Below are 25,662 nucleotides of genomic sequence, written 5' to 3'. Positions count from 1 at the left end.
ACTTGGAGGCATGTGACAAATGGCTGCACCTGGCTCTGGGCTGCTTTTCAGCTGGGCTTTGTCAGCAACTTGGCTGCAGTCCTGCAAAATGTTTGTCTTGTGTTCACTTGGAAATGAAGATGAACAACACTTTTCACTGTGTTAGACTCTCCTTTTTCCCCTCCCTGCACCCAAACCTCATCTTTCTTCTTGGATTTAGAGATGGTTTTAATCAAGGGCAAAGGATAGCAAAGACCTACATGCACTGTGACAAGATCTGCTGCTCACTGGTGCTGGTGACAGAGGCCAGCAGCAGCAGCACACCTGGGAGGTATTTTCCTACTCTTCCATCTCCTGTGACTGACACCAGTAGTGGTGTGACAGTGGTGATCCCAAGGGAGCAAACACTGCTGCATGGGGCCCATGGGGAAGCTCTTCCCAGATCTCACTGCCCTCCTCAAAGGATTTGTCAGGTTGGGGGTCTTACAGCAAACATGTTTCACCTGTAAATAAGAGTTTGTTAAGGCTGAACCCAGCCATAAGGTAAGATTTGCCTTAATTCCCAAGCAAATTTAATGATTTAATTTCCAAAAGCCCAGAGAAATGTTTGCTGTCAACATTTTTAAAGTGGATTTCCGTGTCAGAATTTTAGCTAGCTTCAAACTTTCTGAAGGAAGGTAGAAATTAAAATGCATTATTTAATGGTTTTGACATGATTCCAAACTTGCTGACTGTTAAATCAGAAGAGTCTGCAAATTCTCAAGTTTGTCTTGAACCACTCTTTCCAATCTGGAAAAATGTTACCTGCAATGAAGACATTTTTTTAATCTGCTTTTTTAAAAAGAGACTATCTTAGTTTGCCTATAAGAGGCATTAATGCTTGGAAAGCTCTTGCTCCTATTTCTTCTGAAATCTCCTCATCATCAAACTGTTAGAAATCCCCAATACAGACTTTTTATACTTAAAAAGTATGTTCAGTGGCAGGTGAGCTGGGATGGTGTTCACGGATTTAGAGTCTGAGCTCTGAACCCATCCTTGTTAAATTGTGAAATTTCCATGAAAACATGACCTGTGATGAAAATTGTTAAGGTTGCTGAAATGCTCAGCATCAGGACTGTCCCTGTGTCCCTTTTTCTCAGAGTTAACACTGCTCAGACCCCAGTCCTGAACCAGCAGCTTCAGCATGTCAGCTCAGGCTCAGAGAATTCCCAGGGTGGTGAAGTCTCGGCAGGGAAAGAAGAGGATAAAGCTGGATGGGGGAAAAAAAAAGAGCTGAAAGACTGAATCACCATTAGAGTCCTGACTCTTCAAGGCTGTGTCATTCCCTTCAATCCTTTGCTGAAGTGCCTGCTGGAATGGCAGGGGCTACAGGAGTGTTGGGAAGGTGGCAGATGTCTACCTTGGTTTTCACATGGTATTTATTTGTGCACTTCCTTGTGTCTTGGTGTCTCCCCATCCATGAATCCATTTGTCTGAGCACAGAACACTTTATAAAACTGTTTAAAATGTGTCCAGTCCCAAGGGATGCAGAGCTGCTGAGCCAAGCTCATTTTACATGTTCACAAATCTCTATTTTATTTTTTTTTTAGAGCAGGCTGGTCTCATGCTAAGCAATAAATACTGGTCCTGCAGTCTTGGAGTTGGTTCTTTTTGTCAATATAAATGGAGACTATGTTGGTTCTTTTTGTCAATATAAATGGAGGAGTTTTACTGTAAATAACAAAGCATTTTCAAGTCAGACTTAAGGGAATCTTTTTGAGTTACTTTAGTGGGGAAATAAATGCTGCAGTAGCTGTATTGGTCTAGAGCAAGCAGGTGGGTGTAGGTGCAGTGAGTTCACTGTGACAGGAGTGGGGCAGGGCTTTAAGGGCTGCTGAAGCAGGTGTGGGGTGTGACTGGTGATAGCTGATCTGGAAATCTGGCTCTCAGCATCCCACCAAAAAATTCTCTGAAGAAAATCAGGAAAATCAGGAGAGGCAGAGGATCAGGAGAATGTTTAGAAGGGAGTAAGACTAAATGGAACCTCCAGATGAGAACCAAAAATTTAATACCTGAATTTGATTGAACAAATGTGGCATAAACTAACAAAATTGGTCTCTGGTTAACTTACCAATGTGCTTTTGCACAGAGCTTATACAGCTGTAAAAATCACCAGAGGAGACAATAGTCTGATCAGAATAAGCACCAGGAGTTTGGGAAACTTGTTTTCAAAAATGGGCACTGTTTGAAGGAGACAAACAGACTGGGATAGTAATAAATAGCATTAAAAATGACCTTAAGAGAATGTTAAGTGCTTAGAAATCAGGAAATGCCAGAAATGGTTTTGAGAGCCATTGTAGTGTCCAGCCTAAAAAATGCAGTATCTCTGAGGTCTTTTACAACCTTCAGTGCAAATGAATGATAGCTTTTTGTTTGCTATTAATACTCATTTTTCAGAATTGATGGAAGATATGAAAGGAGAAGCAGCACAGGAAATAGGACAGGGGCTTCTATTTCTTTAGGTGCCAGCTGTGTGTTATGTAGCCACATGAAAAGAAAGTGCCATGCTACATGTACTGCTGGAACCAAAGCCCTCATCAAAAGTACACTCAGATGTTTTGTGCCTCCCCACAGCCCCTGGGTGCTGAATCTCCCTCGTCCCTGAGGTTCCTTCCAGCTGTGGAAGGTTCAGGGGAGAGCCCTGCCCAGCCATAGGTTCCAGGCATGGAAACAAGCACCAGAAGGTGTGGTGGCAACCAACAGAGAGGCTATGGTGGCCAGCACTGAGCGGTGCCGTTGCCTGCGTGCTGCAGGTGGCTGCAGGTCTCTCTGGGCTGGAGCAACCACAAATTCACCAATGGTGGTGAAGCACAAATTCACCAATTGGTGAACCAGTGGTTCTCCAATCCTGAGCTCAGTTACCACCTGAGCATGGCAGGACCTGCTGGGCCATAGCCTTGAGTTTGCTGCTCAGGGTGAGGCTCCCTGCAGCCTGGGAGTGCCTGTGCAGTGCCGGAGTGCACCAGGTAGCCGGCACAAGTTTTATTTTCTCCAAGTTTTGCCTGGAGCCATCTGAGCAGCAGCTTCTGGAAGCAGCCATGGTCTGGCACTGGGGAAGCAGTTTGGAAAGGCAGGAGGGCTTTGTTAGTTGGGGTCAGAGGATGCTGGCAGCTGCTCGTGGCCATCGCTGGGCTGAGTGTGCCCTCTGCCACCACACTTTCCCAGGGAACCTCTGGAATTTTGTCTTAAGGCCACAAATGCCACACTATGCCTGAGAGCTATTAGCAGATGAGGAGAAAATTAAGTCCCCTGTGGTATTTTCAGGGCTCCAAGGATGAAGGAGGAATTCAGAATTTGATTCTATATACTGTACTGAAACTATACTAAAGACTAGAGAAAGGATACAGGCAGAAGGTTATAAAAGAATGATAATGAAAACTCGTGACTGCTTCAGAGTCCTGACACAGCTGATGGTGATTGGTCATTAAGTCAAAACAATTCACATAAAACCAATCAAACAACCACCTGTTGGATAACAATCTCCAGACCACATTCCAAAGCAGCAAAACACAGGAGAAGCAATCAGATAATTATTGTTTTTATTCTTCTCTGAGGCTTCTCAGCTTCCCAGGAGAAGAAATCCTGGGCAAAGAGGATTTTTCAGAAAACTTGGCAGTGACAGTCCCCTATCAAGATGGCATATTAACAGGGTGGGCTGGTGCCGAGGTTTCAGCTGTTGGTTTTTCCGCAGGTGCCTGCAGAAGGGATCCAGGAGCCGCAGGATGCCTCCCGCGGGCGCTGCCTGCGCCGCACGGTCAGCGTCCCCTCGGAGGGCCAGTTCCCCGAGTACCCGGCAGAGGGGGCCGCCCAACTAGGTAAGAGAACCACGGGAAGGCAAGAAATAAATAAATGTATCACGGGAGCTGCGAGCTCTCAGAGGGCAGCACCTGCCAGAGCAGCCTGGCCAGGCGGGTACCACCGCGGGATGCAGAGGTCGCACAGCCCAGGCGTTGTGTGTAAAATGCCTCCAGCAAAGCGACTGCCAAGCGCCAGGATTTATCCAGATATCAGGGGGATGGTTATGGGATGCTGACACATGGGCAGCTTTGTGGCTGTGTTTTTAAACTCACTAGGCAGCCCTGGGATTTAGAGGTGAGAGCTGCTGGATGCGGGTCAGTGGGAATGCAGCTCTTGTGGATGGCTCTAAGTGGTTCCTGCTGGTTTAGAACTGGTAGCTGGTTGTGTTTTACCTCACCTCTGGAATTTCCTTGGCTTCGTGTTTTCACAACAAGCACCCAATAACAGGTTTTTCTCTAGCTTACCTGTTCAGGGTGCTGTTCCTAAAAGAAGCAGCCATCTGCCTGCTGTTGGCTATAATTATACACGTTGAAATTTAAGCAAAGCATAAGAAAAGTATTAAAAATGACAGGCAAAGTTGCAGTGGTTCCCCAAGTCCAGGTCTGGCCCAGTTCCCTGTGTTTTTCACCCCACCTGTGGCTGCATAAAGAACACCATTCCAGCTCTTCCCAGAAAAGAAGGAAGAGGCAGCAACCACACTCTTGAAATGAGCTCTTCTTTCTCTTCCCAGCCTATGCAAGAAGCTTTTCCTTTGCATAGGCTGGTGAGACTTAGCAGCAGTTCTTCCCTGGTTCAGCTGTGAAAAATGTCACTCCTGGGAGACTGAGCTATGAGGAATGAACATGGATCTGTAAATAGTAAAGGAGCCTTGATAGCTGCTATCCAAGGTAAAGAGCAGATAAGGTATTTTTCATTTCACAGCCTCGGCTGTTTTGTTTTGTTTGTTTTTTTTTTTACTAAGTATTTTATTTTGTGAGTATATTGCACACAAGTAAGGAAAATCCCACCCTTGTAGACAGTTAATTAATACATTGAATTATATTGCTTATTTATTTGTACTTGTCAATAGCACTGTTTAACTCTTCCTCATTTGAGGAAGGTAGATAAGGTTCTTTTTTTATTTCTTAGATTACGGATTGGAAGTCTGAAAATAAACAGGGCAGAGTTGGGGATTTAGGAGGAAAAACCGCAAAATTCTTTGAGATGAGTGACATGAAAAGTGCCCTGATTGGATTTGTTTGTGGAGTTTCAAATACACCTCTAAATGATCATTTTGTTTTGCCAGATGAATAAATGTTCGTTCTTGTTTGGAACTAAACCTGGTATTAATCATCTTTACATAGTGTTGTAGGCAAAATACTTACTCCAGGTATATGGCTAGTGAGGGGAATAAAGAATTGTATTGCAGCCAGTCTGCACTAGGCAGTGAATATGATTTATAGCTTCACAAGCTAGAAAGACCTTTAAAAAATTAAGATTTAAATTCCTTCTTCTATACCATGTGCAAAAATGAGTGGATTTTCTAGACTTCTCTGAGTATCTCAATAGCTGGAAACCCCAGTGTTATGTTTTTATATGGAACCTTGTAACATTCTTGATTTTCCTTGAAGGCCACAGAGAATGGATGACTCTGCTATTTGGTATCTGCCTTGCTGTGTATCTTGCTTTAGTTTCAGATGCAAGTGGCATCTTGTAGTGTGTTATTTGATATATGCCTGACAAGAATATATTAAAAGTACAAGATACATGTGAGAGCTACAACTGTAGTGAATACAGATGTCACAGAGTGTGTGGGTAAAGGAACTGGACATGCAGTGGGAAGGGGAAAATTGAGCAATGCCCTTTCTGTGAGTATGGATGAGAGTGGGGGGAAGGTCATATATAATCTCAGACTGCAGTGCCCTAGGTAGTCCCTTTGTTCTCACATCCTGGTTAAAAATGTCTCTTGTCAGGATTACAGAATTCCTGCTAATGAAAAAAGTGGGTTGATAGCAAGCAGTGGGAATAGCTTTATGTCAAGATGTTGAGCCAGAGGACACATTAGTGAAGGGAACCATTGCACATCTTTATACAGAGAAAGAAGCAGATGGTGGCAGCCAGGACGTATCACAAGCAGTACAGATAACAACTGCACTAAAATAGCTTTGGAATGGACACCAAAAGCTGAAAGGCACAGCAGAGGCAGCTACAGTATCTGGTAGAGAAATTGCTATGCAGAGCTGATAAGAATATCAAGCTTGTCCCAGGGAAGCATGTGGATAACATGGTAACTGCAGGCCGTGCATCTGACAGTGATATCTGAAATTACTCCTTGCACAAGAGCTCCTTAGGATTGGCTCTAGTGCAGAGGTGAAGGCATTTGCTCTCTTGTGATTTACTAATTAATAGATTTATTTCTTAAAAATCAAAAAGGAGGGATAAGGTGATGGGGCTCTTTTTCATTGGTAGCAATAAAGTTAGAACTTGTATGAGAGTCTTTTTGTTACTGGAGCAAGTGGAACAGTGCGTGTTATTCAAGGGCTTTGCATCATCAGCTGTAGCACCCATTCTGCAGATTTCTGTGGCATTCTTTACAGAATTATGCACACATCCATGTGGCACCATTCCTAGGAAGTGTGTGGGAGACAAACTACCCACGTTACATCTGAGAAATGGAAGCAAGAAATGTGTAGCTCCCCAAAGTTCAGCACTCAGTCAAGTGTGCTTCACCCAAGGGCTGCTGAAGTCATTCTCTCAGTGTCTTTCATTTTCCCCCTTGCTGCAGGGTTGGCTCAGCTGTTTGGGAGGCAGCTGCTGCACCACTGTGGTTACAGTCCCTTGTACTAAGATAGACACCAATTTCCACATACTTCTGTACAGCAAGCTGTAATTTGTGATGGTTCAGCAGCTGCCAGAGGAGCAGCTGAGCCATCCCTTCTGAGCAGCACAAACCGCTGTGGTCACCCTCAAACGAGGGCCAGAGGGGCAGCACAGGAAAAAAAAAGGACAAGATATAAAGTGACTTGTTTAAACACTGAAAGCTAATAAGATCATTTAAAAACTCTAACTCCAGAGGCACTCAGCATCTGCAGCTAGCTTAGAAACTTGCCCTCTGCTTGCAGGCCAGGGCAGAGGTTGTTGCTAATGCTGAGATTTTTAATTCCTGTCTGGAAGATACACTGTAGCCTGGGTGGTGTCAGCAAGCCATCCATTAAATATATGCCCTGAAATTTCCTTGGTGCATAATCCCTGTCGTTGTAGTAATACCTCTGTGAGTGAACAGGCACACTCTAAATATGTCATTTGCTTGCTAGGATTTCATCTTGGCAGCACTTACTCAGAGGAGCCTCCATTCAAGAAAGCTAAAAATGGAGCTGTAATTTCTTCTTAACTCCAGCTTGACAGCCTCTAACCTTCTTTCAAGTGTTATTTGCAATGGGGTAATTCTGTCACAAAGTGTGATGCAGGCCCTGGAGACCAGCACCTAAATGTCACAGGAAGAGGAACTCAAGCTGGCCCATCTCTGTTTTGCCTGATTTCTGCTTCAGATCCTGCTCTTTTTCTAACAGGTGTATTTTTTCCTGTTAGGGAGATTACTTCCTTTTAGAGGATTGTTGTTTATAGCAGTGTGTTGGAATTAGCCCATTCATACAGTAAAAGCATGATTCAGATTTTCACCATTCATGCTGTTTGACAGGCTAGTAGCAGTTACCACTTCCTTTCCCAAAATAATTGTCTTCTTTCTTGCTCTGCTTCCTTCTTGCCACCTGCTCACTCTAAATGAGAGTTGTTAAGGAGACTACACAGCAAAAGTTTGGATTCTGGCAGCTTTGTGGCATTAATAAGAGATTTTTTTTTGCCTGAATATGTGAAAATATCAGGAGGAATTGAAAGTGAGGAAAGGCTTTGGGGTCTGGTTTTGTTGCTGTTGTTTTTTTAAATTTTCAAGTATTAGGAAAGAGCCTCATCAGCGAGAGTTTTTGAGATTCTCTGATGCTTGGAAAAGCTAGTAGTGATGCAAATAAATCTTTTTATATTTGGAGGTGAAATAATCCAAGAAGAATAAAAAAAGACTGTTTCACTTGTTGAAACAAGTTAACCCTGCTTTTTCTCAGTCTGAATATGCATCTCTTGAAAAAGGGTTGGTGAAAGGAGGTCAGAGATGAAGGTGCCCCTTGCAAATTTTGGTTTTGTCCTCACCCCGAGTCACTAGCATTGAGAATGAAGCTCTGATCTGTTTTGATGCCAGACCTAAATTGCATTGCTACCAGGTGAGCAGTTAGCTGGGCAGAAATCCTGCCTCTCTACTCTCCTAAAAATCCAGAGGCTTTGGAATTGGAGTGAGCATCAGAAGATGAGTTAAGCAGCATCTGGTTTCACTGCTGCATGCTGTGTGCCTCTTAGAACAGCTCCTGCAAGTCTCTGCTGAGCCCTCCTGCCTGGGGAGGATTGCTCCAATACCCAGCCCATGCTCTTCCTTCAGGTAAAAACCTGGCAGGAGAGAGCAGAAAAGAGCCAAAAAGATTTCTGGGGTGATTTTAATAACTTCTTTTTCTAAGACAAAGTTGTTTACAACTAAAACTATAAAAGCTGAGCTTTGCTTTCTGTATATTCCAGCTGGAATGAGTATTTGTGATGAAAGAAAAAATATATTTACTCTGTGCTCACCACATAATTAAGATCCTTGTGCAGTAACAGCTAAGATAAATACCTGGAAAGGGTTACTAGTTTTAGAGGTGGGGAGAGGGAGACAGCTTGTATTGGAACAAAATGGATTGTTTGTGACCTGCTCAATGGAAGAATCTGCAATGCACCAGTTTTTACACTCAGGAAAGGTTTTTATGTTCAGCAAAGATTTATTTAGGAGATATGAAGGAATTTGATATAATGGAAGCCCTGTAACTTCTGAGAAAACTGTGTGCCAAGAAGAGGGCTGTCCTTCCCCTTCCACCACTCAGCTTGGCCAAAAAGAATATCTGGTAGAAAGCAGGGATGCAAAAATGTACTTCACAGCTCCCTGTATCTCATCTGTAGGGACCTATGATGTGTCTTGGTGCAGTAATTTTCCCAGTAGCCCTGTCTGCTTTTTCACCCTGCTGCCATGTGCAAAATACCCATCTACTGCCAACTGTTGTGCATGGCAGGGATACAAAACAGGGCTTGGGTTTAGCCCTCACACTGAGGGTGTGTTTGGCAGTATCTCTGGCAGGAAGATGGGTTCAGATGTGCTGACTTGACATGTTTGCAGCTCTCTGGGTTTGCCCAAGCTGGTCTTGCACGAGCCTGTTTGTGTGTACCTGCGAGAGACTCCCATCCTCCTCTCTGCAGACACAGGAGAATCAGATTCCTTATTGCCAGTTCCCTTTATCATGTCATTTAGCAAGCCTCACTGAGTGGTTGGGGATCTTCTTTTCCTTTTTGAGCTGTGCTTTGTACCACAGAGCTCAGTTGCAGTGGCCCCAGCAGCTGCAAGGTGCTGCTGGACTGAGGGGGGACAGGGAGCAGCAGGGTTCTGCACCCTGGGGATGTGACACCTCCCTGTGTTTCCACAGGCTGCAGGTGCTCCCATGCATTCTCTGCTTTCATTCTCTGCTTCCCTTCAGCCCAGACCTGCCAGAGTTGCCAGAACCCATGTGTGGGAGCCTTTAGCAAGCTGGGATCTGAAGCCTTTGGCTCATGTAATTACACAAACAAGGCTTTGCTGACAACCACAGCCTTTGCCTGCTTCACTGTCTGCTGCCTTGGGTCATGATCTCTTAGTGCTGTGACTTGGGTACGAGGAGTAGGGAGTGTAATTATGCCAAGATCAATTGAAATTCTAAAACTTTTAAGTCTTTAGATGGTATTGTTTACCCATCATGGTCTATCCCAAAATGCAAATGCATGCAAAACATGAGTTGCCTTTTAAAAAACCTCCTGTGAAATCCAGGACATCTTGGACATCTTTACAGGCTACAGAGGGAAACATCTACTGTGCAAAAAGTGCCCTGCTATCTTTTGCATCCACAAAAGAGGTTAGGAAACTTTGGGAAAAGCCCTGAAGTGATCTGAAATTTGGACAGTGTACAGTGCAATTTGCCTGCCTTGGAAGGATGGAGAGTTTAGGCAACTCTGCTTGAAATTAAAGCTGACTCCAGGGAGGCTGGATGTAACAAACAGAATGCCTGGATCTCAGTGACATTCCCCTGGGCAATTGGAGTTATTTGTATACAGAAAATTGCCAAGCTGCTATCTTTCTTCTTCTATAACACAAGCGAAGCCAAAGGATTTTGGTTTGTTCTGAATGCTGCTGAAACTTTATTCCCCTGCACATAGATCATCTGTGCTGAAAGCTGAGTTTCATCATGAAGCAAATTTTATCTGTTTAGATCTTAAACCTTTTTAGGGCAGAGATAAAGGGTAAGAACACATAATCTCAGCTTTTTAATATTGACACATAATCCATTAGGGCTTTTTTTTTTCCCTTGGAAATGTATATTACATCCTTGCCCACTGCTTCCAGAGTATACACAAAAAAAATCACTTCAGTGATTTTTTAATTTTATGTTGAGAGTATAAAGAGCACCCTGTGAGGAGAGCATATTGTGCAATGTAGTAATTTCTGAGAACTGGTGGCTCTTGGGCCATCTGGGGCAGATTTGTTGCCTGTGTTCTAACCAAACCTTGGTTTGTTATGAAGGACCCTGTGATTTTTCCTTTGTTTTCTCAGGAATAGCAATAAAAAAATATTTTTAAGTTCTTTAGACAAATCTACCTTAAATCATACATGAACTCACTGTGGATTGTTCAATTTGGTAGCTTCTCTTTTCTAGTTGTTTATCTTGTGGCAAAAAGTAAGTACACTTCACTCATCCATGTATACTTACCTTTTTTCCATCAGTAACAACTGGCTTAACACTTAATGGACAATTAGCCTCCCTTCCTACTGCCTGAATTACCTTGTCTTGTCTAGAGTTAGTTTGAACTGTTGAGGTGAACTTAAACATACTGATTCAGAGTTGGGTTTTAGTTTACAGAATAAGCTGTTGATCAGTTTATTGCTTTAGTATAAATTGATGCTCAAAAATGCAGGTATTGATGAGATTGGATTAGGTGCATTTAGTTTGAAATTCAATGTACAAAGCTGTCTGTTCTGTGCAGGGTTGTGACATTCCTGTCTCCCTGCTCTCCCACCCTCCTTGGGGCTGCAGCTGTCGCTTGCCAGGGGAATGGATTCGGCTCCATGCAGAGAAGTCCTGCTCACATCCTTGTTGTGGTGATGGGCTGGCTTTGAGTCTGACATGGGACATGTTCCAAATCAGCCCCAGCAGCAGCCTGGAGTTCCAGGAGCTTGGGTGTAATACAGAGCTGCTCTCTGTGCTGGCTTTGATGGAGCCAGTGCTCTCACAGTAGGAGTGGAGCCACAGCCCAAGTGTGTACTGGGGATTTTATTAACCTGCCACCCTTTGTCAGTGATCCCTCTTGAATGGCACAAGGGGAGGGAAGGATTAGAACTGTGATTTTTATCTGCAAAATGGACAAAAAACGTTTGAGCAGCTCAGCAGAGAGAGATAATTTACTTAAAGGAGAAATAATAAAGCCACAGAGGAAAATTGAACTCCTCTAAGAGGAAATTGGGCTATTGAACTCCACTGGAGTTCATCAGGAACTCCTCCAGCAGGCACCTCTGTGCTGCAAGCTAATCCTGGAGTCCCAAAAGCAGCCTTGGAGCTGGAGAGGACTGTACACTCCAGCAGTGATTAGTGCCCATTAAGGTACAATTGGTGTCCAGTAAAGTGCTAATAAAAACTAATAATTCTTGATTTTGGAGGCTGCTTGATCTCGTGCATCACCCAGTGAAGGATTTTTCTGCTTTATTTTTTTGTCTCAGTTGAAACTGCAAATATTTCCTTGACCTTTCAGTAAGCTGGATGCAGTATAGGTGAGGATCTGACCACTGAGAACTCAGTCATCCCCCTTGTTCCTCCTCACCAATGGTCTTTTCCACTGCTCTGTGGCATGGACAAGCTAAAGCAGTAGCATAGAAGTCCTATTATTTGAACAGAAGTCATCTAATATTATCAGGGGTTTCTAATAATTTTTAGTCACTGTCACAGTCTTTTGGAAACAACTTTTATCCCTAGGCTTTACAAATTGCATTTTGAATTTCTGAATCTGGGTAGATTTCTAGAATAATTCCAAGTACTTGTAATAATCTGCCTTTTCCACCCCTAATATGTTTATTTATTATTGCCCCATTCACTCTTTCTACCTAAGTCTTCAGCAGAGGCCTTTGCTTGAGTCAGACAGATTCTTCAGCATTTCAGAAATTTTTTTGGGGGCCCATACAGCAAGTTGTAGGATTGACAAAAATAGCTATGAGGATGGAACCTTCCTGCATCACTAAAAATGGCTTCTTTGGGAGAAATAGGCAGATTATGGCCGTATTGCAGAGATTAATCTGAAGCTTTAACCCTTCAGTTAGAACCTGACTTTAAAACAGAGGATTTCTAAATGATGGAAAAAGAAAAAAAGCAAAACATGGGAACAAATCCAAATTAAGAATAAATAAATAAAAATAATAAAAAATTAAAAGTAAATATAATAATAATTGTGATAATAATGGTAATAAGAATGGTGGTAATGATAATGATAATTAAGATGAGGATGATAATAATAAAAACAAGAAGCCACGATTTGCCCAAAAAAGCACAAGAACCCTCTGTAGAGATGTACAGGCTAACTTTCATGTCCCAGTACCTAACTTTTCTATTTTTTCCCTCGTGCCCTGTGGTACACATGCATTGTGTGCTGTTGCTCCACCCTCTGGAGCGATGCTTTTCTGTGGTGCTGATGCCCAGCTCTAGAATGCAGATGCTGTGTAATTACTGAGCATTCCTGGCTCTCTGCCTTGGAGAGAGGAGATCATGGGCCCTTAGGAGCTGTTGCTGCCCTTCTACAAAGTCTGGCTCCACCTGGTCCCAAGTTTTCCCTGCTGCTTCCAGTAATTTGGCATTTCCAAGCAGCAGGTCAAACCAATTTGTCCTTTGGAGGGACTGTATATTATGTTACTCTGTTATTTTTGGGGGAGAATGCCTTTTTTTTGGAGCTTCTCTTCTCTTCCAGTGCCATTCTTGATGCAGGATCCCTGGGTGTAATTTAGTGAATGGTTTTAGAGGGCAATGGAGCAGTAACAATTTTTTATTATTTATTTTGGAGTCAGTATTGTTTAAGCACACACACATTCAGTAAGTTTCTTTCCCAAGGGTTAGGCTTGCTTTTTTACACAGATTTTCCACCTGAGCCTTGGCAGGAGGCAGGGTGACCAAAGCTGTTTCTTCCAGGGGAGACACTGAGGGTGTGGGAAATTGTTACCTGAGCCAATGTGCAGGAGCTGTTTTAAGTAACCCTGCAAGAAGAAAAGGTAGTGGAAAAAAAGGGGTGAATCAGAGGTATTGCAATCAAATGGCAAAATTAGAGAAAACTAGGAAAAAATTGAAGAAAATTAAAAATAAAGAGAACTCTTGCTCTTGACAACAGCAAAAGGCAGCCCCTCAGTTCTTGGTGAGTAATTTTTGTTTAGCAACAGGCTGAGCAACTTCACATTCTTCTTGTGTGTGTATGTGTGTGTGCTCTGGTGCCCCTGGCTGGCAGGTGGGACCTGCTGGAGGGCAGACTTTAAAAATGGGCTTTTAAACACGACACTCTTTTGTCGGGGTGTCACAACGTGGTGGCAGGAGCAACCAAACTGTGTAGGGTTTGCTTCTGTGCCTTAAAGAGCTATAAATAAATGAAAATGCTATGCCTGCAAGTTCAGCTCTCGGCACTTCTAAAATTAAAAAAAAAAAAAAGAACAGAGCTCAGGAAAAGGCAATTGGTATCAGACTGCACCGTTTCACTCCCAAAGCCACAGATCTTTGAATTTAAAGACAAAAATAAAAGGCAGTGCAGAAAACAAAGAGGGGGGAGGGAAGTTTATTGTTTGCCTAAGTGACTCTTGGGGCTTTTGTGCTGCTGTGTATTTCCTAAGCTGTAGAAGCATTTGAAGTGGGGAAACATCTTCAAAGGAAGTACAGTTTATCGAGCAGATTCAGATACATTTCCTGGTCCAGCTCATGAGATGTTTTCGTGTAAACCGGTTTCTTGCACTCTGGGCAGCGTCTGCAGTGAGCTATCACCCTCCTAAGTTTCCCTGTCGCTGATTTTAGCCTCGGAGCCAGCTGCTCGAAATCCCTGAGTTTTCTCAGCACCAGGCGCCTTTTCACAGGAGCGTCTCCTGCTGCCCACACCCCTCCCACCCCACCCCGAGTTCCTGCGCTGCCTCCTGGGGACGGGAGAATGGATCGTGTGCCCGTCCCGCCTGGGTCCTGCCGCCGCTTTTGGGGAGCAGCCGTGGGGCTGGCAGGGCAGGCGGCTCTCGGGGGGCGGCTCTCGGCCAGCCCGAGCCGGGCAGCTCCATAGGGAGCCTGGGCTGGGCTGGGCTGGGCTGGGCTGGACCCCGGCTCCGGCTGCGCTGCGTTCCTGCCCGGCCGCGGGGAGCAGAGCGCGGAGCCTCCGCTGCCCCTGCTTGGCATCCTGGCAGGACCATGGTGGAGCTGACAGCATCCCCACAGAATGCAGGGCACAGGTGAGACAGATCCCTCCGGACACGGCCGGATTCCTGCCGCGATATTCCCAGCCGCGATATTCCCAGCCGCGATATTCCGTGCCGCGATGTCCCTTCCCTCGATATCCCTGCCGCGATATCCCTGCCCTCGATGTCCCTGCCTCGATATCCCTGCCCTCGATATCCCTGCCGCGATATCCCTGCCCTCGATGTCCCTTCCCTCGATATCCCTGCCCTCGATGTCCCTGCCTCGATATCCCTGCCGCGATATCCCTGCCCTCGATGTCCCTGCCTCGATATCCCTGCCCGCGATGTCCCTGCCCGCGATGTCCCTGCCTCGACATCCCTGCCCTCAATATCCCTGCCCTCGATATCCCTGCCGCGACATCCCTACCTCGATATCCCTGCCCTCGACATCCCTACCTCGATATCCCTGCCGCGATATCCCTGCCCTCGACATCCCTACCTCGATATCCCTGCCTCGACATCCCTGCCCTCAATATCCCTGCCCTCGATATTCCTGCCGCGATATCCCTGCCCTCGATGTCCCTGCCTCGATATCCCTGCCGCGATTCCTACCGTGATTCCTGCCGCGATCGCAGCGGGGCGGGGTTGGCTGGAGGCACAGAGGTGTTCTGCTGGAGGTTTAAATGACTTGGCTCAAAGCGACTAGAAACTTGCCGGGGCTTTGTCCCTGTTGCATGGCTGTGCATTTTCTATTCATTTATGCATTTTCCTTTTATTCGTTGTTTCAGCTTGGTGCAAAGTTCTTTAAAGAGATCCATTCCTTTAAAGAGATGTTTACATTGGTACTTTTCTGCTCACTGGTACAGAAATTAGGTGTTAGTATTAGAACAGCGTGTAGATGCAAAGATGAAGAACAGGTTTTTGTAAACAGCTTAAAATCTAGTTTATTACCACTAAAATAATGAGGTTTATTTTTCTCCCTCTCACTGAAAGCCCTTACCTTACCTAAGTCAGTACATTTTTAAATGACATTGGGTTTCTAGATAAGGCCAGACATCATCATTCAAGGGCACCCTGTGGGAACATTTGTCAGAGTTTACTTGTGGCCGGCATTATGTGATGTTTCCAATATAGGAAGGATGTTGCCAACCTTGCTTCCTGTCCCCCAGAAAGTGATGGTAAATCAAGCAGTTCAGGGCATCCTACAGGTTGCACATAAAAAACAAGAAGATTTGGTTTCTTTTCAATATAAAGCACAATGCGTTAGCAATGCCACTTGCTTTTCCAGCAGCTTTTGTGCTAAAATGTATTAACTGATAGCAAGCTAGAAAGCATTTAAGTTTCCTGCCTTTTGCTATGGTTGAAAAGTTTCCAGTAGGTACAAAACCAATAAATGTTGTCTAAGGAACCAGGGAATGGAATCTCCTGAGTCAAATGTTTTCTACCTTGGAAACCTCCTTTAATAGGTGCTGATTACAACCTCCTCCTTAGTCATTTTCCTCCTCATCCATAGACAGGGTGAATACTAATTTACTAACTTGGAGAGACTGTTTTTGTTAGCCTGAACCAATGGGCTTGTTCTGCAGCTGCTTTTGAATTACATGATCAGAAAATGAAAACCTTCTGCCTCAGCGTTTTTTTCAGACAAACATGCAATTCTTTGAAAAAGCAAACTTTTGGCAAACTGCTCAGAAAAGTTCAAGGCACCACAATGCCTATTCCTTCCAAATTTCATTTAAGTGATTTTTGGAGTAGTTACCACGAGGTTGCCTTTAGAATTTCCTGTCTTTTTGGGGCTCTTTCATACGATTAACATGTTAATAGGGTAGAGAATTAAAAGTACAATACTGGGGAGCTGTGGAAGGCAGATGTGAGCAGCAACTTACATTCCTGCAAATTCTTCATGTTGTTGCCCAGCTTTATCTGATACTCTGTGAGTACTCTTTCTCTCTTTAAAATCTCCAGGGAGGGAAAAAAAGTGTAATTGCAATGAATACTTGAGGTGACTTGTGTCAGAAAGATCTGTCATGGCTCTTTACAGCTCATGGGAACAAATCAGCTTCATTTGTGCACGAGCAGGAGGAAGGGACATTCTGCTACACTGAGCCTTATCTTGCCATTTTCTGATATCTGGGAGTCAGTGTAACGTGTAATATTGGAAGTCAAAGAATTTGGGGCTGCAGCAAATTACAGGGTGTGGATGGCATGTGTAAATGGCTCGTTGGCATCAAGAGACAGATTCATTCTCCAGCCTCTAGAGGTATGTACCTTGTCCAAGCTTTAATTCTCCACAAAGGGAGAGCTTCCTTTTATCTACATTTCTTGCCTAATTGGCATCAGACAGCACAAATGTTTTTTAGGAGGGCTAATAATGGTGGGATTTGAAACTGGGCCAGTGGCAGAAGGGAGACCTAATGATGCCCTTCCATTTAATTTTCTTTAGCTATGGGTGACTGCTTCTGGTAAGGGAGAGGGAAATCTGCACAGGAAGTCAGCAAGCAAATAATGCAACTACAGGCAGAACTCATGGTTTCAGCACTATCACCTCCACATGTGAAATTGTCTACAGGCTAGGAGTGTGTATTTAATGGGAAACAAATTTAATGGAAATGATGGTGAAACTGTCGTGGTGCATACACATGACTGTAAAAACTGGGTTACAGAGGAATGGCTGCTTCTCTGAGCAGGTGGTGGCAGCTAAGAATGGCTGTGGTGACTCTGTGTGGAACCACAGAATCATTAAGGTTGGGAATGATCTCCAAGATCATCAGCTCCAACCGTTAACCTGGCACCTCTGAGGTCACCACTAAACAATGTCCCTAAAGGCCACATGCACACATTTTTTAAACACTTCCAGGTGACGACTCCACTTCCCTGGGCAGCCTGTTCCAGTGCTGGACCACTGTTTCAGTGAAGAAATTGTTCCTGATGCCTTTTTGCCTAGCAGAACAGTGCTGATCCTTGGGCTGTGGGTCTGCTGTGGTAAAGTGTGATATTGCATTTTTCTTCTCCTGCACCTGCAGTGTGCTGAGCAGGGAATTTAGGAGGGCAATATTGTGATGTGAACACCTGCCAGAGAAATGAAACAGCTCTGCCAACATGTTTCCTTAGAGTCGAGTCTCTGGGCAACCTTCAAAAGTTGCCAACTCCCAAGCATTGAAAAAATCAATGTCTGGCTTAAAAAGATGGGATTGAAACTATTTTTTTTCTATTTATTTATCCATTTTCCTAATTGTTTTGATTCATTTTGGAGTAGGCTTCAGTCAGATTCCCAAGCTCAGTCTCACTGAAACTGTTACAGACAGGTCCTTTCTCTAGAATAGATGTTGTAATTGTCTCCACATCTGTTTGGTTCCAGGGGTAATGGCTACAGAAAAATGCCAACTATACAAAAGAAAGCATAATTCTAATGCCAGCTTTCACAGCATTCATGCCCTTAAAGCATTCATGCCCTTAAAGCCCTGGCCCAGTATGTCCCAAGGTCACTCCAAAATGTCAGCTGTATTTTCTCCATACAGAGTGTCCAGGAGGAAGCTCTAAGATACTGCATCAGTCAGAAATTAAGGTCATGTCCACAAGATGGAGGACTTGGTATGTCCTTGTAAAAATTCCTTCAACTCTGCAGTCTCTTCCCTTGCTGTGCTTCCTTCCTTCACCACCAAATCTGGTCTCTAATTTGGGAACAGATTAAAAATCCCCTCTGTATGCTGCCTTTCTTGCACCAATCTCCAGTGTTTGCAGGGCCTTGGGCTTTGCCAGTTGCTGTATTTTGGTGCTCAGGCAGAGATTAACCAAGTCTTCCTATAAACACAGGTGGAACTGAGTGGTGAGAGGCAGGGAGACCATGATTCATGGGCAGGGGTAGGGAATCATGTTGCTGGTCACAGTCACTCCTTCTCTGGAATGCTCCTGCTTTTCTGCTGCCTGGGAAGTGCTGTTTTTTACCTGGTAAGTGCCAGCCACGTGCTTTGGGGCCACTGCACACTGAGAGCTTTTTGGTGGTGGTTTTATGTCTCCTTATGCGGTGTTAAAAATGCAGGTAACTTCTTTTTAAGTCTGTGCCAGTCATGGAGAGTTCAGCTCCCACCTGATGGTTGGCAAAGCTGTGGTTTCTTAATGCATAAAGGGAGCAAGCAGTGACCTGAGGGTGGAGTAAAGCTCCCTGCTGGCAGGGCACCCTCAACCCTGCTCTGCAGGAATTGCTGGTATTTAGGTTGTGCTGAAAGCAACAAGTTGGACTCGTTGTGGGAGTGCTCTGTGAGGCTGTTACCTGGAGCCAAACCTTGGAGGAAGAGGGTAAATAATGCTTCAGTTGATTGGGCAGTTCCTGTGTGATCTGCCCAGAAGCTTAAGTGTCATGGTCAGTAGATCATCACATTGGTTATGGTTAATGGCATCCCACAGCACTTGGAAGCCATCTGTGTGGGTGTCAGGCATTCTGATGGAATCAGAATGGTGCAGACTGAATGATAAGATACTTACTTCTCTCTCATATTTAGTTCTCTTCCATGTGAACTGGTTTTCTCAAAACTCTAGTTCTGTTATTCAATGAGGTCATAGAAGGACTCCAAACCAACCACCGCCCAAACCCCAGCCCTCACTAACGTGTTCTTTCACTTGTTTGCTTGTTGGAGATGTCATCCAAATGAGTCTAAATAAGAAAAATCTATCCTGGGTGTTTCCCAGCTCTGCTTGAGCCTCTATGCCCAAGGAAAAACAGTAGGTCAGGAAATAATAGTAGAGACCAACATGAATGGTGGCAGCATGCCAACAAAACTGCCTTAATCAATTATTTTCACAAAATACAGCACTTGTGAAGACAAGAATTGTGCAAACTATGTGGCCTGCAAGGTGAGCAAGAAAAATTCCTGGGAAAAATGACATCTTGTGAATGCCAGCATCAGAAATGAAGCACCCTTTACATTCTGCTCATTAAATATATATAGCTGGGTGTATTCATACTTTAATACAAGATTTCTGTTGACATGAGGCATATGGTTCACAGTCTGGAAAGGCACTCCAGAGTGGATGGCTCTGTAAATAACATCTTGGCCCTAATTTGGAATTAAATTAGCTTAATATTTTTGGAGTGGTCATTAATAGGTACTTAGAAACTTGCAGTCCTGCTAGAAGTGTAACTTAGCTGAATCCCTTGGCTATTCTGAGGATACCAAGGAAGTTGGCTTGAGTACAAAAATGTAATTAAGTTGGTGTGGAAGTGGGAAAAAATACCCCATGGTTGTTCATCAGTGAAGTTCTGAAAATCCAACAGTTGTGCCCAGCTGAATTACCTGTATTGTTATATACTACAGAAGTTCAAGGTTTGTTGTTTTTCTCACCTTCATTTTGAGCCTTTCTGTCCCTACTTATCTTTCCAGGCTGTCAGCAGGCACAGCTTTCACTGCCCCTGGATTCCTCTGTGCTCCAGAAATTGTTATTTAGGAAATTCTTTTTTTCTGCCCCCCTCCTGAGTAACCACTGGTTAAAGTCTCTGATCCCAGCTGGGCTGGGAGGGCTGGTGGTGCTCACTCTGGAAGGGAGGAGAACAATTACCCAGCTAAGTGACAATATTACATCAGTGTGCAGAGGTTGTCATCTGCAGCTGGCTAAGAGCTGTTGAGAGTAAGTGTAGAGATCAGTGACTGTGCTAAAATCACTTCATTAAGCAATCTGAAAGGATAAAACACTGGGATATAATGTGTATGTGTGGGCTGGCACTTCATCAGCAGGGTTTCACTTTCCACAATAAATGAACTGGCTTGAAGAGAGGCTTGAGTGTCCATCCATATTTATTATTTTTTTCTGATTAAAAAGGGCTTTCTGTGTGCTTTGCCATGCTCCATTGGGGCTGCCCACATCTTGTCATGTCTGACATAAATCTGCTATTGATTTACACTGCAACAGAGTTATTCTGCTGGTAGCTTGTTCACAGGGTCCTGTCACAGCACTCACTACACACTGCTTTTGCTCAGGTAGCTTAAGCCAAAAAAGTTACCCATGTTCCAAAATAACTGTGAATACTCCCATCATGATTTCCTAATACAGATTGAGTTACTCAGCCTTGTCCACTGGGATCCTGTTGAACTAGATCACAGCTTGGTTAGGAGGCTGTTATATTGCAATGCTGCTCCTCAAAGCAAAATTACTTTCATTATAGATAGGCACTTAAAATGATTTAATGAAGGAAACGGAGCCTTGTGCATATAGAATTGACATTTTTAGCTGTCTGGGAAACTTATTTTCAAGCCAGCTGCTTATTCCATGCTGTGGCACTGAGAATAGGACTGGAAAGTTAGTACTGCTTTGCATTTTTGTGGGGCAAAGTGCTCAGATAACTCCTGTTATTTCCTGATGGGCAGGTATGAAGGTGAGTGGTTTTGCCTGACACATGACATTGTTCCAGGGGTTGAGGAAACAAACACTCATTGTTTCTTATTCCCTCCTAAATTATCTGTAAGACATTTTATTAAGAATGGTTTGGGTGTACAATATCTAACATATATTGCTGTGAGGACATCATCTCCTGCCTAAAGCAATATCCATCAGTCAGTCTGTCAGCACCTGTCCCTAGTGCATGTAAGACCCATTTTTCCTCCCCTTGAAAATGCCTCATGCAGAGAACATTAATACATTATGATTTATAATCCCACACTGACTATGTGCTTACAAAGCATCTGCATCACAAGTCATCTTTGCTCTATTATTTGCATATATTATGAATTCTCATTTACTAAAAATTCCTGTAGAAAACTCTGAGACTCATGGTTCTGGGTAGTTTCACTGATCAAGAAAGCTAATTTTTAAATTCACAGGATGGCAAAGCTGCTTAGCTTCACAGGTTTCAGACTCATAACTTCAGGACAGTGACATTTGTGACAACTGCAGAGTTCAGTCAGTGGCTGTAATGCAGGAATTACCAGGGAGGGATGTAGAAAAGTTTTAAATTATTGGTTTTTGCAAGATGCTCCAAAGCAGAAGGGCTTGGTTTAGTTTCCAGGCTTGAGAATTCATCTGCTTTTAGAACTCAGGGGTGAGGGAGATAAACCCAAACACTTTGAACAGGTTTTCTCATGTTCTCACCTGCTACTCTGTACAGCTACTGGTGCTAATTTTGGAAAGCAGTCTCTCAAATGGATATTAACTGCTTCTTGTCCCTGCTTTTTGATTAGTATTTTGTTTTGGTATTTTTTTAAATTACTACTTTGCTTCCCACCTCTCTATATTTTCATATTTTCCATACTTCTGCTCTGGTCAATAGAGCCATTTGTATCTGGATTTGCATTGGTTCAACAAACTCCCAGTGTAGGTAGATCCCACAGCATGAAAATAAGTTAGTCATGTTTTGAATAGTCTTCTCATGCTGATTTGCATTTTATCTTACAATCTGGCTGTCCTGGAAAATTTGGACAAGACATTTGTATGGTTTTTGGAAAGCTTTAGAGCACAAGATCTCCTTTAAGACAAATTGAAGAAGCTATTCCCAATAAAAGTTCTGCTGTGAGCAGCACCTCCTGCAGCTGTGGAGCTGTGTCTCTGGCTTTCTTGCACAGCAAAGGTTTAAAAATCAAAATCAATGCTCCAGAGGAGTCTGAAGATATATTTGAAGGGATTGTTTGAAACTAGGAATTCAAAGGATGTAAGCAGTGAGGACACTTCTGATCCCAGTGTTTGATAATGGTCTGTCAAAGCACACAAACCTCAGCCAGAGCCCATGGCTGGGAGATGAGGCTTGATAAATTCAGTCTTGGAACTAAGGAGCAATTTGCTAAGCAGAGTGGAGTTAACCATTGGAACAGCTTACAGGGGATCAGACAGGCTCTTTGTGTCTTTGTGAGGGTGCTGACAACTGGGGGTCCTTTTTTCTGGAACCAGGTCTTTGTTCAGAGATAATTCAGTGAATGGATGAAGTCACTGGGGGAGGTTCTAAAGGTGTTTCAAGTCAGGTTAGATGGATCTGGTGTCTCTTCTACATCTTTTCTATCACTTCAAATTCCCAGGACTTCTAGGGGGACTGTGTTCATGACTTACTCTCTTACAAGGACTTTTTAATTCTTGCTTTTGTTCTGATGTCTGTCTCCACCTCCTGACAGTCCCTTGCAGGCAGGTGACTGTTGCATTGCACTGCATGTTACTGTGACCTGTTAAACCACACAGAAGTAAGATAAATAATAGGGATGTATTTATGTAGGGTTTCCCCAGGAATGTTAATTCCCAGGAAAATCTGCTTATCAAAAACTTCACTGTCCTTTCAGTTCCTAGTTGCATCCTCCTGGCTGAAGTCTTTGCCAGTTCTAGCTACATTTTTAACAAAGTTCTTTTTATCTTCCCATATTTTAAAATACTCCAATAAGCCAGTTTCTTATTTGATATGCAATATATTTTCCCTGCTATCATGAACATTTTAAAATATTGGAAGGGATTAATAAAGCTAAATTATTACTCAAGATGAGGCAGCTAGGGAGGAAAACAGGATCTGTATGTGATTTGTACTCTTAGAAAGGATACAAAATTGGTGAGTGTTCATGGGAAATCAATACTCATAACTCTGTTTTCTCTAGAACCTTTTATTTATAGAGATGGTAGTTAATATTGCAAGTTTTTAATGGGAAGACACCCAGGTGATTGTGAGTACAGTATTCGATTAGGGAACTAAAAGAAAGGAGTTGAAATTTTCATTTCATATGACCAACAAGATAGACCAAAATAACTATCTAATCCTTTCTCTAAAAGTTATTTAATTCCATTCTCATTGCAAGTAGATTTACATCATCAGTTTGCACAGTCTTAAAGAAAAGGTTTTACTTGTGGAAGGTGGACAAAATGTGATCCTCCCACACACAGAGGGAAATTTGTTGGAACAGTTAATTTAAAAAATAATAAATCAGCTCATTTAGCATGGGTGGAAAATCTATCTATCTATCACAGGATTTTATATGATGTAGGGAATGTTTCTGGGTTTCCATCCCAGCCATGGGATACAGATGCACTTGTTCAGCAGGAACAGGAGGACAGCTCTGCTCAGTCTGGCATGCTGCTGGGGTACCTGGCTCCTGAGCTGCCTGTCCCATGTTCCCTCATTAACTGGGAATTCTGTAGAGCATCTGCCCTGCTTGGCAGGTGTTTTATGAAAATATCTGTCCTGCACAAACAATACTTGCTACAGTTTGTCTTAGTAATTGGAATTTTCCTCCCTGCTGGGACTTGATAGCTCTCTTTTTTTTTTTTTTCAATTCATTTGTTGGTTGGTATCTCATTTTTTGCTTTGCTGATCTAATGGCTTTTTGGTGTAGCTTGGGTTTTAGTCAGTGGTCAGCAAATATCCTTATTTGTAATAGGGACTGGCAAGTGTATGAATTATTTAAAATAAAGACAGGTTCAGAAACTGGTGAGCAAAAGGCAGCTGTCTCTTTAAAGAGTGCAGTTTGATCAGAGCATCAGCCCCATCCCCTGAGGACAAAGGCAATTTTGATTTGTGGGGCCCAGGAGTCCCTCACTTACCAGGATTCGTCACTGCTCGTGCATGTGTAAACCTGCAAAACGCTCTTTTGTGTGGAATAAATCTTACACTGTAAATCCTGCACGATTAAATGTGACCCTTCATAAAGCCACAGCAACGAGGCTTCACTGCAGAGCAAGCTCGTTGTCCGTGCAGGGCAGAGTTATTTCCCATTTAGCTTGTTTTGTTTGGTTGGTTTTTTTTAGATAAATAACCACCCATTGGTGCTGCTGGCTTGGTTTTAATTTTTTTTAGATAAATAACCACCTATCAGTGCTGATGGCTTGGTTTTAATTTTTTTAGATAAATAACACCCATCAGTGCTGCTGGCTTCTTTGAGCCCCCAAGATTGCTGCTGTGTCCTTACCTGTGTCTGTGGCAGTGGGGGCTGAATCCAGCAGGGCTGTGCTCGGTGCTGAGGAAGAGGAGGGATTCCCCCTGTCCTGGTGCTGAGGAAGAGGAGCAGTTCCCTGTCCGTGCTGCTGTTGGCAGCCAGCAGCAGATTCCATTATTGCCGATCAATGCCGCCGCCATGCAGGAGGAGGGGAGAGGGAGGGGTGGGAGCTTCCTATTCACACATTGATCAACCTGCCATTGCATGAACAAATTCATTGCAAGGAAGGCTGGGATGCTGGGATAATAGCTGGAGCAGGAAGGGGCTTGTAAACAGGGGAATGCAGGCTCGTTAGTAGAGGGGAGGGGATTTAAATTGCCTCTGAGCTTGCTGGGTTGTGGTTTTTTTTTTTCTTCCTAGCATAAAGCACAATACCTGAGCCTTCAAACAAAGCCAACACTGTGAGGAGTGGTAGGGCTACATTGCACTTAGCTGATGAGCTATTGTGCTGACTTATTTGAGCTTCTTCAGCACTGATGTGTTTCTACTTTTTACTTAAGTTGATTCTGTCATAACCTGCTGCCTCTTCTGGATTTTGAGACCTCGGTGTCCCCTGCTTCCCTCTTTTGCCTTCTCTCTGTTCCTGCTTGGACTGAAACCTGACACAAAGGGACAAGTCCAAGTCCCAGTTGCTGCTCCCACCCATGCCTGCCGTGGCAGAGGTAGGGTTGAGAGAACAGGGCAGGATCACACTCCCATGTTTGCCAGTGTAGGCTCTAACTGGAGTGCTGGAATCCCAAGACCATCAGCTCCTCTCCATCCTTCCTACCCTGCTTCGTTCCCTTACTGTGTTCTGTATGGAAAAGTTTTCTGGCTGGAGAATAAGTCTGCTTTCCCCTGGGCATGTGGCTGAATGGCTGGATAGCAGCACGGAAGATGAGAAAAGCCTTCTCTCATTCCTTGGTACGGTAGGGTACAAACTGCATTTTTGGGGTTTTAACACTTTACTGGGAAACTTTACCACTTTTGTGCTTAATTTCTTGGGTCTTTCAGTTACCTGACCTTATTTCTTTTTAAGAGCTTTTAAGTGGTGTGCAGTTTTAATTAAACTTGGTTGCAGCCTGTTTGAAATAGTTACAAACACACTGGGCAAGGGGTACCTTGTAAATAAATGGGCATGTGCCCTGCAGCCAATGAACTAAACTGGACTAAACAATGTTATTTACTGCTCTGGTTTTCTTCTCTGTGCCGTTTGACAAGCTGATCACTGGGCTCAGTCCACTTCCTCTCATTTCTGTCAGCTTGCCTGACTTCTGAACTGTGTGATGGTAGCAAGATAAATCAGGGGAGACTGCTCAAAGTTTTTCTTCTTAGGAGAAATGTGCAGATGCATTTAGAATAAAAATTCCCAAGTGGTGTCTTAACTCTGGGACCACGTTTAGAGTTCAGTGGCACCTCTTGGATGTCTGCAGTACATTGTGTCTT

At 43.7% G+C, this 25,662-nt stretch overlaps 1 protein-coding gene across 7 annotated transcripts in view; it reads left to right on the top strand.

The window, feature by feature from the left end:
* Positions 1 to 25,662, top strand: part of RASAL2 (RAS protein activator like 2) — a 127,670-nt gene that overhangs the window by 48,925 nt on the left and 53,083 nt on the right. For 6 of the 7 annotated variants that reach the window (XM_054515739.1, XM_054515736.1, XM_054515740.1 and 3 more), the window contains exon 3: positions 3,710 to 3,833. In XM_054515739.1, the coding sequence (XP_054371714.1) occupies positions 3,710 to 3,833 (124 nt within the window). Of the gene's footprint in view, positions 1 to 3,709; positions 3,834 to 14,268; positions 14,402 to 25,662 lie in introns of those variants that run through there. The other variant, XM_036387711.2, reaches the window with a different exon arrangement.

The sequence above is a fragment of the Molothrus ater genome, chromosome 9 (genome assembly GCF_012460135.2).
Source record: "Molothrus ater isolate BHLD 08-10-18 breed brown headed cowbird chromosome 9, BPBGC_Mater_1.1, whole genome shotgun sequence".
Classification (NCBI taxonomy): domain Eukaryota; kingdom Metazoa; phylum Chordata; class Aves; order Passeriformes; family Icteridae; genus Molothrus; species Molothrus ater.
This window is presented reverse-complemented; position numbering and strand designations above follow the sequence as displayed.